We start from the raw sequence: 18,313 nt of genomic DNA, 5'->3' as shown, positions 1-18,313 counted from the left end.
TAATGTTTTTTTTAACGTATTAATACGTGTAATATTTTTGCCACACACAACTTAAATGCGGACTAATTAGAATCACTACTTTTATCCCTATGGTCACGTCTTTTGCGGTTCAGTTCTCAGCGTTTTGTTTAGTCTGCTGTGCTTTTGCCGTTGAAGTACAAAAATTAAATATATGGAACGTTTCTAATGGCTATGCGTATTCCGTTGTTTTCAAGTCAACGGGCCCTTAAAATACAATATCAGACGGTTCAGATCTTTGATTTTGCTCACCCCGTAGTCGCTGGCATAAGGGACTTTATCCGCGTACGAAGTCGCGGGCAGAAGCTAGTTACAGGAATATAAGGATATTCTCAGCCTAAATAGCGGGGATTCAATGATTTCCAATCCAAGTATAAAGACCTCTAGTGAGGCGAGTGATCCACACAATATCAATCTTTCCAACTGCTACAAAGTTGTATTAGTTTCTACAGCGTATTTTTACTCTAAAAAGCAAAAAGATGGGATCTAGTTACCATAAAAATTTGCTTCAAATGTTGTTTGTAAAAGTGTAACAATCGAAATAGTTTATTCCCAATAACCGATAACCTTAAAAACACATACGAAGTATCCATTCTTCTGAAACAAAGAAGGCATAAGTTTATAATACAACAATGTTGTTTGCTAGTTAGTATGCGCGGCGCGGCGTCGCCCGAGCTCGCCGTAATTCGATTCACTTTAAAACTGTTTGGAACTCGTCAACTGGAGGTCATAAATTCAAACAAGAAAGGGTTCTCCAAGTAATTTGCGAAAGAATGTTGCGAGAAAACATTTTGCGGTTCAGAAATCGCTTTTAAGAGATTTTATTCGACTTTTAGATTAGATAGATGTCTTTTCTTTTTGTTTTGTTAACAAATTATTTTTTAAGTGAGATTTTTCTGCTCTTTTAAGATGAGATTAATCATTCTGGCTTTAAGGGTTTATTCGGTAGATTGTATCAAATTGGGTGAAAAATGTTCCTGGTTGCCGAATCTGCAATCTGTTGAGCTATTAATTAAGAGGGATCGGTACACATCGTAATCGCTGTACATTGTTACCGATACACTCGCTCTTAGTTAACAGTCCGTCGTGTAGTTAAATCCGGGCGAGGTATAAACTGAGCAGTACGTACTATTACGAGGAAGCTTCGACCCTCCCTCTCAGAACTATCCACGACGTTTTATTGACAAGGTATGTCCTTCTAAATTCTGTGAAATAGCTTTTAGTACAATTTGTTATTTACATTACGAAATTAATAAAAACATCTATAATGAACATCGGTATTAGGAAAACCTAATTTCCATTCCATCTGCATTGAAAGTAAATAACTAACTTTCCAATACCGGGAGTTATAATTAACTAAAAGCTTACTAATAAAAATAAATAGCGATCATTTTCACTCACGTTTTTAGCTAATAACCGCTTTGCCTAAATTATGCAAATTATCGGAGCGCCCGATATGTTGCATATTTGCATTTTGTGAATTTTTGCAGCTCTTAAAAGGTTAGTTTTAGCGACAAATTGGCGCGGCTATCAGACCGCTATCAAACAGAATTTTATGTGTAGAGGATTACTTGTGATCGCCCGCCATATTGGATGGCTTTCAATTCAAATTACGAATTCGGATTTCGGTCGGCTGGAGATCAAACAGTTCTAATTTGTTGTCAATTGTCTGCTATTACTGTATAGATCGTACGGTAAAAGTTGGTCAAATGGTTTTGGCGAGAATGTTACCTTTACTGGTAGAATATTTTGTTAAATCTCAGCTCCGTTCCTGGTGTTAAGTAATCATTGTTCACTTGTAGAAGGCGTGAAAGCTGTCGGCCCGTCTTGTAAAACAGTCCGAGATTTAAACGAAACAACTAACCTCACCGGGGGCTATTTAAATACTGTAATATTAACTGAACCGTAGTTGGCGAAGTCGGCCACTTCAAAGGAAATCCCCATCACGAAAACCTAATCAAAACTTAAAGACAATATCAATTTAGTTGAACAAACACCTTTACAGGGTTCAGCAGGGTGGCGGCACAAACACCGACCTGGTGAATTAGCAAGTTGGTGAATTTAGCTTAATTATGCATTACCGGTGCGGGACGGCACAGGTACGGCGCGGGTACGGAGCGGGGACGGTGCGGGCAAACGTCACAAGTTTCAGGACATGGCTTGTGTACGGTTACCGATATGTTAATTAATTTACACAGGGCCTGATGGACTATGGTGCTAACTACGCCGACCCTAAAGAACTTTTGAATGCCTTTTGTTTAGAAGTTTTCAGAATCATGTTGTTTTTGGACAAAATAGTAGTTAGTTAAGATTCAGATTGCGATTATGCAACCTTCCGTCTTATCTTTCTTTACACACAAATAATCCTTTATTTATGGCCATGATCTTACAGAAATATATTTTATGCCTATACTGCCTGAATGCCCAAAGATACACGTGTAAACATTAATATATTAAATATCTAAGGAGAAAGAAACTCACGTGAATAAAGTTAATTTACAAAGTGGCTTCGGGATTGTTTGCTCGTGCCCTTTGTGTAGGAAGTAGTAAAACACAAATCTTGTTGAGTAAACAGAATTAAAAACAATATGAGATTGCAGTACGTAATGCAGTTTATTCTTAGTAATTAGTATTAGTTCTCGCCTGCACTCCGCGCTCCTTAGTTAATTACTTAGTTGCCAACGTCGTGTATCACGAACAAAAAACTTTAACACTTCGATACAGAATATTTCCTGGAAGCTTCCCTTTATGTAACTAATTAAAACTTACTCGGAACGACACACGAGTTTTATTTATTTACTACTAATGAGACTTTTAATGACTGATAATTGAAAAACTCTCGTGGATTAACATCATACATTATGATACTAAGTCTTGTGCAAATGAGGTGATGGAGTATTGCTTATACCAGATCTGCTTGCGAATTGCGAATCAATATGAAAGCCCGTTGAATATTGAGAGCAATCCGAAATATGTGTCGAACAATAATAATTGGGGAAGTGAATTATGCACAGATATAATAACACATCGTGGAGCATAACTGTGCCATCACAACAAACGCGCGGTAATTACTACACCAAGCTAACTAACTGCGGTTCAAAGGCTCACATTTATTAACAATTAATAGCTATCTCCCCCCCCCCCTCCTCCACTAGACGCAAAGCCTTCATTATCACCACACAATCCTCGTCCTCATTTTAATGAACCTACAATTGCTTTACCGGCCGCTTGTTATAAATGTATAATTTTGACCAAATTCCATAATAGGATTATACGATAACTTTTGAGGAGTCACCTTTGTGTCCCAACACTAATTAGGTAGCGGCGACCGCTGGCACCTCCTTAATTAAAGCGCCAAGCACTGCCATAACACTGCAGCTAAACATCCCATGCGCCACTCCGCCGACCGTGCCCCAAGCACGACACACATTACACACTATACATTGCACGCTCTCGCTTTGCGACGCATTTAGGCAGGGAAAATAAACGGCAATGGTTGCGCACAGCGGAGATGCATTCGTAATTTGATTAGGCTGCAGCGTAGAGGGAACATCGGGTAAATGTGCTAGTAAAAGGTCCCGCCGCTTCAAAAGACGTATAAATTTATTAGCTTATGTGATTGCCTCGAACATGCAAGTAATTTTCTGTGTTGCCATACAGCCGACTAAAGAAATACGTGAACGGAAATCGAATACGACGTCTTTGAGCGCTCTCTGAATATTCTCTAAGATTATTGTCTTGTTCTGAAGGAAAATATAGGAGTTCTAAACGTTATCCTATTCAGTAGAGTAAGGAGTTTGTACGCCGGTAAATGTGTCAATTTACATTGAAAGGAATGAGGTCTTTATGCTATGAAAAGATGGAAATTCCGTATCGTGGAGTTGAATTTTAATATCCTTAAAATATGCGAGGAATTTCAGCTCTAGAGGAGATCTCAAATGAAGATTTGTTTTGTATAGCACCTTCGTACATATTTTGTATTATTGTTGATGGAACTATCTTAGGGATACGGATGGTATATAAATATTTTGGTGAAATGGTATCGCCTGCGAGAAGCTGAATGTCTGAAACGAGAGATCTTATTTAACTTTCGATCTACGACTCAGACGTCTTCATGCATCTTTAAGATGTTATGTTTCAGTGAATTTCAGTTTTAATGACATTTTTAATATTCATGGCGCAGAAGCATTGCTGCTGGAATTACGATAAGTCAGAGTATTTGTTATTTATTTGTAAGTGCTATATGGTGGGAAATACATATATTGTACTATATTTTTATAGTGGCAGCAGATTCCGTTGCAATTGGAAAACCTTTTTGAGCACTCTATGGCACAGTTTTATTTATTTTTATTTCCTTGCAATTCCGACCGATATGTTCAATATTTAATCTATGCTGTTACTGTGCCATTTTCAGTTGTAAAGTTAATCCGAAAAGTAAAAACTACATGTATATTGTATAGACATCACACGTATCCCGATGGAACCAATTACACTATATGAATGTATAGATGGTTGGCAAACTTTTGTTTAAAGAAAATTTTCATTCTTGTTTTCAGTTGGTCTGATCTTCATACTGATTTGTGAGCCCAAACAAGCTATCGGCCGACTAAAAGTTTGTAGTGTGTAATGAAATCGCTATAGGTACTTTTGAAATAGCCAGCTTACAAAACTTTGTGAATTCCTTTTGATAACATAAACCAATACTGGATTGTACCTAAGTATAGTGAAGTAGTTATTAGTTGCGGTTCAGTAGGGCTTCTGCTTACCTCTTACACTTCAAGTGAATTGAGGCGCTTCGTGGAACTTTCTAGATCCCTGCTGCTGGCGGGATTGCTGGGTGCTCCATGATAATGCTAAATAGTTTTATGTTGTTTTTCAATTCGCAGGACTTCCTGTTTGTATAATAGGAAATTGTTATGTTATATGGAAAGTTAGATAGTTCTTTTGTTATTCTATGACTAGATGTTGTCGCAATTTGCATATAGCTTTTACTAAAAATATATATTGACTTAAAATATTTATATCCTCAGCTTGAGGGAAAAGGACAGAAACAAGACTCCTAAATTGTTTATAATTATCTTTATTTATTTTACTTTCATTCTCCCATGCTATTGAGAAAACAAAAACATCTGTACAATAATTCTAAATTCAAAATCACACAACGCTTTAAAAATCGAACACGAGCACCAAACAGCACCGTGTTTGCGGTATGAGGTTGCATTATGCCATCTGGCCGCTAATAGCACTGGCCACTCCTCCGTAGATCCTCGATCAGCTTGCTGCACTCCAGTCTCTTGAGCTTCCCCGAGTGCGTGTGCGGCAGTGACGGCACGAACGCGATCCCGCCGTGAAGGCGCTTGTGGTCACTCAAAGCCGCTGCAAGGAAATTACAACCTTAAGCCTTGTGTATAGAGTTGATTTTCCATTGGGACATGTATTGTGTTGCAACCAAAAGATCAAAAAATCAATTCAAACTCTAAAATTTGAGCGTTAAAGTCTAGTTTGAAAGTAGTCAGTAGGCAAAGAAGGTGTTTCTGAGATATGGCTGGTGGTATAAGAGGTTTGGCTTATGAAAAGCTGACGGCTGAACATGTTTAAGGACGTGTTAGGTTTTGTAGTGAGCGAACGTATTCTTAGCAATGTGGGTGAAACGATGTCTTTATATAGACGAGAAAAGATCATGTAAGTTTTCAGTGAGTTTCAGGTTTAACATTTCAAATTGTAACTGAAAATATATATTTTTGGGAGTTATACAACAGTCAGAAGCGTGTACATTAAACTTATATAAAAGGTTTGTTTTTTAGTTCAACTAAGATAAATCAACGGATCCTTTTGGTACATTATTATAAATCGAAAAAGAAAAATGTGCTGTCATTTCTCTAGGAGCTTTGTGAAAGCCTCACTTTTAGTATTAAATAGTAACGGCCGTGTGCGTTCATTGCAGTGTGACTTCAGATTTCAGAAAGCAATTCCAGTCGGAACTTTACTGGACCGTTTTCAATAACACTAAACTTTAAAAATTGGAAATTGTTGCAACGTGTTACGTGTACCAAATGTTTGATATTACTATTTTAAGTTACACGCCGAACTTCTACATATTCTACATATTGTAAATTTTGGAAACAGCTTTCTGAACAATTTGAAAATACTGAAATTATTTTGGTAGCAAAATATTCTGAGCATGGTCGTGTGTTCAGGTTCATAGACACATGATTGGCCTTTTTGTTGCGCTCCTATTTACAAGAGCTGTTTCAAAAAAAAATAGCTGAAAATATTGACGTATAAATACTGACGACCTCGATGGCGCTATGGTCATCATGCCGGACTGCCGAACCTGAGGTCCCGGGTTCGATTCCCGGTTCGGTCGACATTTGTGTGATGAGCATGGTTGTTGGCCGTGGTCTGGGTGTTATGATATGTATTTATGAATATGTATATATGTAGCTATATGTAGTTTATCAGTTGTGTTAGCACCCATAACACAAGTTAATAAATAACTTACCATGGGGCTGAAGGACCGTGTGTGAAAAAGGTGTCCCGACATTATTTTATTTATTTATTTATTTTCTACTGTCAATAATAAAAAATACTTCATAATACCCATAAAAACGATTCCGTAATACAATTATTGAGCCTTAATTTTTTACTATGGGTACTATACTCGAGAGGCCTTAAGGATCTCACAATATTACAGTTAATTAGGTTTTCGTTGAATGCCTGCATGATTTAGCGATATTATCTGAAGATCGGTTCGTATCTTAATGGAGGCTTTATGCGGGTTGTTTTCTAAATTATATCTTTTGCTTATTCTATGCAGCTTATTATACCAGAGTTGCTAGATAGGTATGTGCTTGAAGGGTGTATTTAAACCCTTGTAAAAATAAGGGGCTGTTCTAGCATAGTTGAAATGACGGTTTGTGTATCGACGAAAAAGTGTTTACTGGTAGTTGGTGACCATTGTAGAAAAAACTTATGACCTTTTTAAAATTAAAATAATTCCACTAAATTATTGGAGTTTTTTCTTAGTATTTCAGGAAAGTAAAAAACACTGTTTCTCAAGCAGCGCCTACTCGCTTTGTTTCAGCGTGAAGTGTGTGAGCTAGTGTAATTACAGACACGTTGTCTCCGTCGGCACGCATCTGCGGCGCCTTTGACTTTGTACATGTTCTTGGGCGAGCTAGACCGCAGCATTACTAAGATATCTATCTACACTAATATTATAAAACATAAGAGATTGTTTGAACCCGTTCATCTCAGAAACTACTGGAGTGATCTTTGATAAGTGCTTGGAGTAGATTCTACTTGATGCGGGTGAAACCGCTGGTGAAAGCTTCTTGATTTGGACTATCATCGAGTCGATTATGTCGCTATCCTATGAAACATCATTGCCTTATACAGTAATAGAGTAGTCCTTTCTTGCCATTTCTTGACATTTCAATATTACATTATTTGACTCTACATACCTATGTGAGATACAATAGTGACGTTATAACAAAAGAAAGTCTCACCATCCACAGCCTTATGTATCTGGTCCCTGGTGACATCAGCCCTCGGCAGCAGCACCACGGCAGCCACAGGGCCGTTGTCCGACGCGCAGACCACGCTCTCGTTCACCCCGGCCACCGAGCTGATCACGCGCTCCACCTCCTCAGGAGCCACCTGCAGAAGGGTATAGTGGACCTTACTGCTCAGGCGATATGGTTCAAAATATATTGGTACTATGTCATGTTGTTCTGAAGATAAGACCAATGTTGTTCGACAAATATTTTTATCTAAATTAAATCAGTGTTGAACATTACGCTAAAAGATGTGACATTAATAATAAGAAAAATCCAGAGACGAAAATGGTTTCTGTAAATCAATAAGAACTATCGCTTAGGTTCAGATGAAAGTGCTTTCAAAGATTAACTTTTATGGACTCTAAAAAAGTCTGCAGATTGAATTTTGTCGTTACTTTTTTGCCAAAATTGTAGTACAGCGCAATTAAGTTAATAAAGTTGAACATCTAGCTCCGAAATTAAACCGAACGAGATCCGGACATGGCGCAACATGCCCGGTCCACAGCGAACAGCGGGTCACCCACTACACAACACAAGCTAGTTATTACTTTAATCTATATTTGAAGTCCTCATTTGTGTTCCCAGTTCTTTTGGAATTAACAAAATATGGTAATAACCCGTCACGAAGTAACGAGGGTCGCCCTACTTAACATAATATAATTATTCGTGCGAACATTCTACTGCATATTAGGTAATCTTGACTTGTCCTATATTTTGTCTTTGCGAAAGGGAATACTAAAATATCTAGGCAGGGTCAGGCAAGGGTTTGACACACCAGTAGTGAGTCGTAGGCCTCACAAAGCCGTCTGCTCGCCGTAACATCTGACATTTCCTTTATGTGATGGAAATAGAATCTCTCAAGACAGTCCCTTTGAGATGTTCGCTCGTCGGGACGTGGGTAACACGCGATTTCCTATCGCTTTTCTTTTGAACTATTTTATTTTGAATCAGTGTAATAAATTGAAAGGAGTCACGCTAAGACAACCGCTTTGCATGGATAAATATATTTACCATGTTGACCAGGCTCAATTATTAAATAACTCTTTGTTCAACATGTTCTCTTCATTATTGTATTGTACTCTTTATTTTAGCACGTTTTACTAATGAACCACATACTTTATAGTTAGCCCAAGCCACACTAACCTGGCAGCCCTTGTACTTGAAGCTGAACTTCTTCCTGACGACGAAGGAGATCCTCTCGCTGTGGTCCAGCCGGAACACGTCTCCGGTGCGGAACCAGCCGTCAGCAGTCACCGTCTCGTGGTATGTGGAGTCGTTTTTGTGGTAACCCTGGGTATATACAGCTCGGGTTAGATGTAAAACAACCAGAATATGTGGTAGGTAAATGTGGCACTTCGCAATTGAGAGAATATTGATTCATATGTTTCATCTGTGCATTTATGGCAAACTATGCAAGATATCTGAACATCAACATCTGCCCTGTTCCCATTGTATTTGGGGTCGGCGCAATATGATGTCTTCCACTTCCATTCTTCCCTGTCATTCGTCATACTGACACTCAACACATCTGAGTTGTAAATGCTGTCTGTCAAATGATTAGGCACGCAAAGTTAATGTAACTATTATTTTTCAAGAAAACCATTCCCGAGCGATTCTAGTAATCCTTTCCTCAGTAATGAACAAATGAATGTGGTGTTACCTTTAGCACGCAGTCGCCCTTGACCCACAGCTCGCCCGCCTGCTCGGGACCCAGCGTCCGACCTTCATCGTCCACTATCTGGAAACTTCCATCGCGTTACACAACCACAACCGAATCTAGATTAAAACGTTTGCCGAATTAGCCGGCTTAACCATACCTAGATACCATAAGCCAGGCATTAGTTTAATCTTTACTTTTCAAAATATTGTAGGCATTTGAAGATTACTTAAAAAAATTAGGTAAGTAATAAGTCTTTGTTTAGAATAAAATACCTAGATGAAAAAGCCTAATAAATGAGATCATAAAAACAATATAATTGAATTTGATACTGATAGGCTTGTTGATTTCAATTTCTTGCTAAATTCATTAGACTTGACAACTAAGAAAGAAGAAATTCCGGATCATATTATTTGATATTCAATTTCCTGCTAATTGAATGTGGTTCTTATATTAACTAGCATAGAGTACGTTTTTCAGTGTTGGAGTTTCATCTCTAACTCAACAAAGAGTGTCATCAATTAGAATTAGTAGGACGAAACATAATTTTTCAGGTTCTGAGCCGACTAAGTTTTTCTTATTATTACGTCTAACTTTCTCGATTTGGGATTTTTTATACTAAGTAGGCAAAATTAAAAGTTCTTACAAACACACCATGTAAGATATAATTTTTTGTAGCTGTAGATTTACGGCAGTAAACTTTTTGATAAGTCTTTATGTTGCTAGAGCTAAGCCTGCAAATAATGATATCCATTCAGTTCAGTCTGGCTAATGGTGCAGCCAGAGGCATAACCACATAGCCTGGATTATTATCCAGTAACTTGCTTTGCAACATCTTATAATAATAGCAGAATAACAAGTACGTATCCGACTCAATCCTTTGCTTAGATAGCATAAGGCCCCACAATACATTAGAGCAAAATATATTCAATCTTTTGAAAAGTTATCATCACATATAGGTCATGATCAGAAAAGATAACTTAATCTACATTAGCTTAGTAGTATTAAGTAATGGCTGTATACCTTGTAATACATGAAGTTGTAGACCCATCCGTTACTCCTGAGCGGAGCCTCCCTGTCGGGGATGGCGATGAACCCATGTGTCTCCGTGGTCCCATAGCCGTCACACAAATGTGCACCCTTTGGTAACTTGCTCTAAAACATCACATTATATTCTAACTCAATCCGCTCTCAAGAGTATGTTATGTTGTTCAGTTAAACTCATTAAAAGTTTAATACAGTTATGTAATAAATCTTCCCATCAAGCACATACAGCCTTGGGTTATGGGTTTGAAATATTTAGCGATTAAATTATATTCTTATCAAAAACATTATGCACAACTTTTTGGCTTAACCAGCAAAACTTATTATCGCATTGTCATCCCCTTGCGTAGATATTATATACAGTCTTATGAATGGGGCATGATTGTAGTTATTTATATCAAACAACCCTTGCATACTATAGTTCGGCCATTCAGAGAATGCGTTCCTGACACGTCGCGATTGAACTGACGACGTAACTACATTCATTGATTATTGATATAATAATGTTGTTTTAATGCTCCTCAATTGTTAAAACGGTAAACAACCAGCAAAAATATTTTTATCGTAACTGCAACGCCATTGCAAAGTTACGTCGTCAGTTCAATCGCGACGTGTCAGGAACGCATTCTCTGAATGGCCGAACTATAAGTATAGTGGAACTATCAACATTGTTCAACTGGAAGGCTTGCCAAAAACGTCAATTGGCAACCTATCTAAATGTGAATCTTAATTGGAAGCCTATTGGGTCGCTGTTTTTATGGTCGTCTCAGTAATTTTAGATATTCATTACAATGATATATTGTCTTTCATTAATTACCGGCTACCCAAAAAATTAATATACCGATATAACAATTGGTAACTACTATAATTCTTTTATTCATTACGAAATAAGATTGACATTACATAGCCTAATTCAATCAGTGTAGTTTTCTATAGTCACAATCTTTTTCTATCGTCTTTGATTTAATGACCAGTGTTACTTGAGCCGTCAACTAAAGCCCCTGTAAAAGACACACAGGTACCTGTAACTTGGTCAGTAGCTCCGGCGCGGGGGGTGCTCCCAGCAAGATCACCGTCTCCAAGGAACTGATCTGATCTGGTCGGATAGCATCCACTAAGTTTGTTGCGAAGGCTGGCGCCAGGAATGTGAACGTTGGCTGAAATTAACATCGGAATAAGAATCGGGTAATTGGTATTTGGGTGTTGACTTCAAAACAAGATTTTTTTAAATTGCCTTCACAGACATTCTGTACCTTATCTTTAACACAGACATTCAGTATGGCAAGTTGCTACTACTTTCATCAAAATTTTTATAAACATACTTTGGCAGTACATTATGTAAAATTATTAAAACTTATTTAAATGAAAGACCTGAAGGTGTACAGACGTCATACAGTTTCTATCGTGTAACATGAAAAGTTTGAAACAGATGTCATAAGACAAATCTTACAGCTACATACATCACAACCCCTGTGAAACCATTCTGAAGTTCAATAAGACTTATTAAAGCCACAAACTGCACTAATCTGAAACTAAAGGCTGAAACATTTGGCATCCCTGCGCAATCGGGAGCTATAATTCAATGGGCGTAATAAAAGAGATCTGGCAGCCGTTCGCCGCAGCTCAGACAGATGCAGATAAGTAGCTTTTAAAAATATACGCCAGATTTCTTGGTCATAGTCACTATTTGTACATTTCTTGGCTGTGATTATAAACTAAGTTTTAACGAGTAGTATGAATATGAATGTGACTTTGCCTAATGCCTTGAGCACAAATCAACAATTCGATTGCAAAATTGCATTTGGTTCTATGAAAAATATACCAGTACACTCTATCATACATCAGTTGTTTCTTTCTCGTTGTGAAAAAGATAATCCTTTAAACATGTTTGGAATTAAGATAATACATAATAGCGATTTGTCATCGCACGACACCACTTCGCATGTTTGGACACAATTGCTATGAAGGTCATCGGTATGGGCTGACTACTATTTAACTTGATTGTCTCCTAAAATTATACTCATTTATCGTAATCATGTTTGAGTATTCCTTCTCGTCGTTCCAAACATTACAATTTATCAATTATTTCAATTTTGCTGAATTATGTTTAGTACCTACTCAATTATTCAGTTTAGCTAAAAACAAAGTTCAAAACAGTGGGTATTATTTTTGAGAGCACCCTAAAAACATTTTACGACGATCCTCTTCTTGATGTTCCCTGTACAGTATTATTTCTAAAAGAGTAATTACTGTAAACCGAAGTACTTGAGAACGGCTTCTAATTACTGCCTTTATATAAAACCTTAATCTGCTCCGACATTACGACTCGTCACGTTTTCAACGAATTCCACTCGGCGAAGTTAAGCAAATTACAAATTACTTTTTTAAGAACTTCACAGACTTTTAAGAATAATAAACAGTTTATTTTTAAAAAAGGTGTTCATTAGCATAGAGTTGTAACGAGTCATCCCTGGAGGGGTTCACTCAAATCGGATCGCGGTCAGCCGCTCCACAGGACTCGCTGCTATCTCTATTTTTTGTTCCAATCTACACGGGCATTTTAATTGCATTCTTAAGAGAGGGATTAAACAAACACACTCAGGATCAACGTTCGTGATTTAAAAGAATTGCTTTTTGTTTGTTGGCCTTTTTATTTTCGCTTTTCTGAAAAACAATCGACAGTAAGACAGCCATATTAACTCCGTAAAAGTGACTTGTATTTGGCACAATTGCAAATCATTGACGCTCTTGTTCAATTTCGTCATTATATCATGGATCCATTGTGTTTCCATTGTATGATCATATTTATTCCAAGATGCCTATCTATTAACATCAAGGTGCAGCTTACCCGATATTTCTCAGTGATCTCCACGACATGGTCCACCGTGGTCTTCCTGGGCGTCATGAGGAGTGTCACATGGTATGCCGTGCTGGCAGTGACGAACATGGTGAACGTCATCCATTGCAGGGTTGTCAGCAGCATCACTGTGGATGTGGGCGTGGGGAACTGTGTGTGATAGGACCTGGAGATAATGTATCGGTTATTCATGGATGACGTAAAATGGTCTGGTGACTAAAACTCTTTGGAGCAATCTATTGAAAATATAGATATCGACAAACAACTACCTGACTATTAATCTTCACCAAATAAAACGTGCAAAAGAACTTGGTACTGCTTATTATAAATTAATATCTACCCAAAAGGTAAAGCATTATTGATGTCAGATATCCAATTAGGGAAAAGACTAGGTAGATGACTTACCAAGGAGAAGGTAGCTGCATCACCAATCCTCGATGCGTCATGTAGGCAGCTTTAGGAAGACCGGTGGAACCGCTGGTAGGCAACATCATTACCACGTCATCTATTGATGCCTCTGCTACCCTGGAAGAAATCATTTGAATGATTATGAGATAGAGGATTCTACCAAATATGAAGCTGATACTGATCTAATTTGGACGAAACTCACTGGTTTCTAGATAGATAATTTACAATTTACACCCCTTTTTGACTATCTTAACCCAAGTTTAAGGCCTCAAAAGCAACAAAAACTAGTACAGTAGAAATGTTTTACAAAAATACTTACTGAAAACTGTTAACATCGTCACTGTGACCTGCAATAAACTGCTTTAAGACTTCTGGTTCATCAGCCATTACAAATGTGGGGTTCAGGTCTTCACAACCTTGCTGTGCCTTCAGAAGAGATTCTTCAAACTCTTGGTCGTGGAACACGAAGGTTGGTTCTATTAATTTCAGGAAGTGTGTCTGCTCATCTAGAGGTAAATAATATAGTATTTTAATATATTTTTTTATGTTAAGTCTTTAGGGGTTTTATGATCCAAGAAATCTTAACAGATTCATGGTTACAATGATTTCTATCAATTTGAAGTAAGACTACGATGATCATCTATGATGGTAATCGGTCATATAAAGCGTGGTTTAAAAGTGAGATTTGAGAAAATATGACACTAGTTAGTTTTATGTTACCATTGCATTCATAACATAAGTAACAAAATTCTCCTTACTAAGTTGAAATTATTCTTATAGAGAATACAGTCTACGTGGTTCATAGATAAGTAGTGTCTAAAGAAAAGCTTGCCTACTTACATACTGTGCTATTAGGATCCATCATAAACGGGATCATTCCAGCGAACATAACTGCGAAGTACAGTGCTGCCATCTCCTGGTGGTTCCTCATCATCAGCATGGCGTACTTCCTTGTCGCACCTCGTGCCGTGAGCGCACGTGCGAGTGAGACAGCACGCTTCAGGATTTGCTCGTTAGTTATCTTCTCGCCTGTTGAGCCGTTGATCTAGAATTTGAAAATTATGTTCAACAGTTATGAACTTGCACTACCAACTCAACTCAACTCTGTAACGTCACAATCCATCGTTTTATTACAAACGTGAGTTTTTCCCGCGGACGCTACAAACAGATGAAATTGCTCAATAACCGTAGCGCAGGCAATTTGTGACGCTACCCGAGTGCCGACCTCACGCCCTGTCACACACATGCCAAATATATTCCGCTTTTATTTTGAATCTAATCGGTTTAGAGTTTTTATTTAGATGGGAAATGTGACTGATTTTGATAATAACTGTACCTGTTTATAAAAAAAGCTTGACGTTTTACATAAACTATTCAATTGCAACACAAAGAACTCCGGAATGAAGTAAGGTCGTATTGAATGGCAGCGATTACAATTTGATTACTTTATTGAATGGAAATATTGCGATTAGTAGGAATGGATTTTATTACTGTTTATAGCTGGTGAATAAAAGTATAAATTATGACGTGATTATCAAAGGATTTCTTTCGCATAGCAGTAGAAACATTCTTCAATACCTACGACGTTTTTGCTATCTCCAGCGGTTAATATAAAGAGGATATGGAGATTGCTTATTAAAGGGTTTATTTCAATACAATCTTAAAACTCACCATAAAGACGTGATCTGGTCTTTTCTTGAGACAGTGGAACATGATCTGTGAGAGCGTGACATTCTCCCGCCCTTTGAGATCCGGTACCAAGCCTTGTTCTATCAATATAGCGTTTAACACTGTGTCCAAGTACAGCTGAGCTGCATTCGGCTTCCCTCGCACCACTGTGTGAGACATCTGGAAAATTTTCTTGCCTTAGTAAAGTTACAAGACCCTAAACAAAATGTTTGTTCTCCAAGGACCAATTAGCAAAACAGTCTTACTTAGGATCAATAATTGGCAATTAATTGAACATTAATCTCCCAAGAACTGAGCCTTCTCCCAAATAGAACAGAGACCTGAATATCTAAATATTCCAGCGAATTTGTATTCGTGTGGGTCCTAGTTACACCTAATACTTTTAGCAAGACATTCCGAACATATTCGCACACGTAATATACATTGGGGGAGGAAATATTACGCCCCGGGGGCACTACATTTTTTGATAAGACAAAAATGCTCCCCAAGAAACTATTTTATTTGTTAGGGGCAAAGAACTTGGACGTTTTACATGTAATATTAGGTTCTTTGTGAAAATATTAAATCTTGACGTAGGTCTGTAATTTGTTTTTGTGATGAAAGAGTCGATTGTTCATGAAATTGAAGCTTTAGGGTTTTGCTATAATCAAAATAGTGAATGGCCTTGAACTTTTCCGTCTCTTATTTTTTATACCATTACAGCTGTTTAAATGTGTGGTATCTATCGTATGATACGCTATCAAAAGAACTTTTTTCATACGAGACTAATCCCTTGACACGAGGAAAACTAAAAAAAATAACAAATAAACCAGTATATGATGATATTGCTTACAAACACTAAACTACTGTTTCCTACTAATGTGTGTATTTAGATGATAACGCAGTGAGATCATAATATAATAACAAAAACATCTCGCCACAGTACGCTTTACGTCATGTTTTTAACTTGTTAGAAACTAAATCTTCTGTACTGCTGAGAACGGGAGCAAAATCATTAGAGATTTGTAAATAGAGAAATCTCTTTATCTTGGAATTATTTCACGCTAAGTAGCCAAAAAAAGACAATTTTCTTAAGTTCAGATTTAGGCCATACACAAACATGCAAATATTTACCAAACTAATGTGGCCGACTAAATAATCTGCTAATATTGAATTTTTCGTGTAAATCCTCTACATACAGGTATTAGTGTTAATTCAGATACCTACTTAGATATCATTAAAGATAAATGCATATGGGCTAGATAACGCCCAATTCCTATACACCAAGTATCATAAAAAGAATGCATTAGTGGACTTATTCAATGTACTAAATAAATAAGACAGAATCCAGGGCTTGCATAATAAAGCCTATGAATAAATTATATATTCCCGATATTTAAATGAGTCAAAGAAAATCGTGAACTATCTCATCTTCCTCCACGGCGAGAGTTTAATTTTTCAAAAAGAGTTTCTGCAACTTCTCAGCTACTTTTGAATTATAAATTAATGAGCTCGTAAATAATTAGCTTTGTTTTATACTGTTGCTGCTTCTATAAATAATTTGTAGGTAGGTATTAAAGAAGTACTTATCTATAAAACTGTGACGAATAAAAAAGAACCAATGAACGACCGTGAACCATTGATTTGTCAAGTGAGTAATTCTTAGCATGTTGTTTATCAATAGTTAATACCGGTTTTTATTTCAAAATTAGTTGTTTTTTAGGACAGTGGAGTAGTACACAGTATCTGGAAATAATTACCAGTTGATTACGTAGAGATGTTTATAGAAAGTTATTCTTTAATTTTGTAAAAATGATCAAACATGACATTTAATTTAAAAGTTACTTTGGATACTTGTACATCTTTTTACAACATATTTATGGTGAAAAAGTATAATTATGATTTGGGTTTAATTAGGCATCTATAGACATAAGGACTAAATTTTAGTTCTTACCCATTATTGATTGTATAATATATATAATGGTCTACGCATGATGTGGATCCATTTGTGAGGAAACACATGGCATGGTTGTGTTTGTATATTTTATGTGGGTAGCAGTGTATTTCTTGTTGGAATTCCCAATAAATGAAATAAATAATGGACCAATAAACTAACCACACTGATACCTATTTATCTGGTACCGCACTGGTAATCCTACTGGTTGTTATAACTTTAACATCTTTTTTAAGGACAGTTAATTTAAATAATCTATAATTAACTTATTTTAATTTTCACATTCACTAACACTTAAAATCCAGGTACCAGGGCGTCATACATTGACGGAGATGCACTTACCTTAGCTAAGCAGTTGACAGCTCTCGCACATACAACCTTCGCGACCGACTGGCGTGACAAACAGCTGAGACCAACATTTATAGATATTAACACTCGCTAATACACACGAAAATCTTTTATCAATATGATAACTACTGCTTACGTTATTGGCCCACCGAGATTGCTTCCTATTAAATAATAATGTCTAATACTATGACGCGGGATGACGCATCAAATTGATGACCGATAAGAGTAGGGGGCATCAATCAAAATAAATCAATCATTGTATTGTTTGTTCTTAAATAAATAATCTGAATGTAATAAAGAGGAAACATTTTTTGCTGGAAAGCTATACTTTTTCCGAGTAAAATAGGTTATATTTTATCCCGGTACGGGCAGTAGGCCCCACGGGACGCGGGTGAAAACGCAGGAAATCCACAAGTATGTAATAGAATCATACTACCTACTGGAAATGCATTTTTTTCCATATTAGAAGCATCTTTTAATAATATCTAAAGAAATTACTTTTGTATAAATATGAAGTATAAACCATGATTTTTTTTCAAGATGCTATTCCACAAAACCTTGAAATAACCAATATTATCACATGAATGTGCATACTTGATACAGACCAAAAAACCTAGAATTATATGTGTAGCAGTAAATACTTGGCGACGAGGTTTCTCTCTGTAGTTCAAAATACAAAGAAGAAATGTATAATATCAGGGAGTATGGTAAATGTACAATATCTGTGTACGGATGCGAGAAACGGTTACATTAAGCATATAATCCGATTATATTTTATCATTTTATTTAGGTTTATCGAA

The 18,313-nt window shown here is 36.9% G+C and overlaps 1 protein-coding gene across 3 annotated transcripts; it reads right to left on the bottom strand.

The window, feature by feature from the left end:
• Window positions 1-5,082: 5,082 nt before the first annotated feature.
• LOC124639756 (4-coumarate--CoA ligase-like 9) lies at window positions 5,083-17,602 on the bottom strand. 3 transcript variants are annotated; one of them, XM_047177222.1, is made up of 12 exons: window positions 17,508-17,602; window positions 15,215-15,391; window positions 14,384-14,588; window positions 13,863-14,049; window positions 13,541-13,660; window positions 13,127-13,301; window positions 11,301-11,435; window positions 10,258-10,389; window positions 9,238-9,315; window positions 8,721-8,867; window positions 7,527-7,677; window positions 5,083-5,394 (listed from the first exon to the last, which is right to left on the bottom strand). In XM_047177222.1, the coding sequence occupies exons 2-12, from the start codon at window positions 15,389-15,391 to the stop codon at window positions 5,255-5,257; spliced, it is 1,647 nt and encodes a 548-aa protein (XP_047033178.1). In that variant the 5' UTR covers window positions 17,508-17,602; the 3' UTR covers window positions 5,083-5,254. The 3 variants fall into 3 exon arrangements, with proteins under 3 accessions (XP_047033178.1, XP_047033179.1, XP_047033180.1); XM_047177223.1 differs by lacking the exon at window positions 17,508-17,602 and adding an exon at window positions 17,458-17,476; XM_047177224.1 differs by lacking the exon at window positions 9,238-9,315.
• Between the last annotated feature and the right edge of the window lie 711 nt (window positions 17,603-18,313).

The sequence above is a fragment of the Helicoverpa zea genome, chromosome 19, assembly GCF_022581195.2.
Source record: "Helicoverpa zea isolate HzStark_Cry1AcR chromosome 19, ilHelZeax1.1, whole genome shotgun sequence".
Taxonomy (NCBI): domain Eukaryota; kingdom Metazoa; phylum Arthropoda; class Insecta; order Lepidoptera; family Noctuidae; genus Helicoverpa; species Helicoverpa zea.
This window is presented reverse-complemented; position numbering and strand designations above follow the sequence as displayed.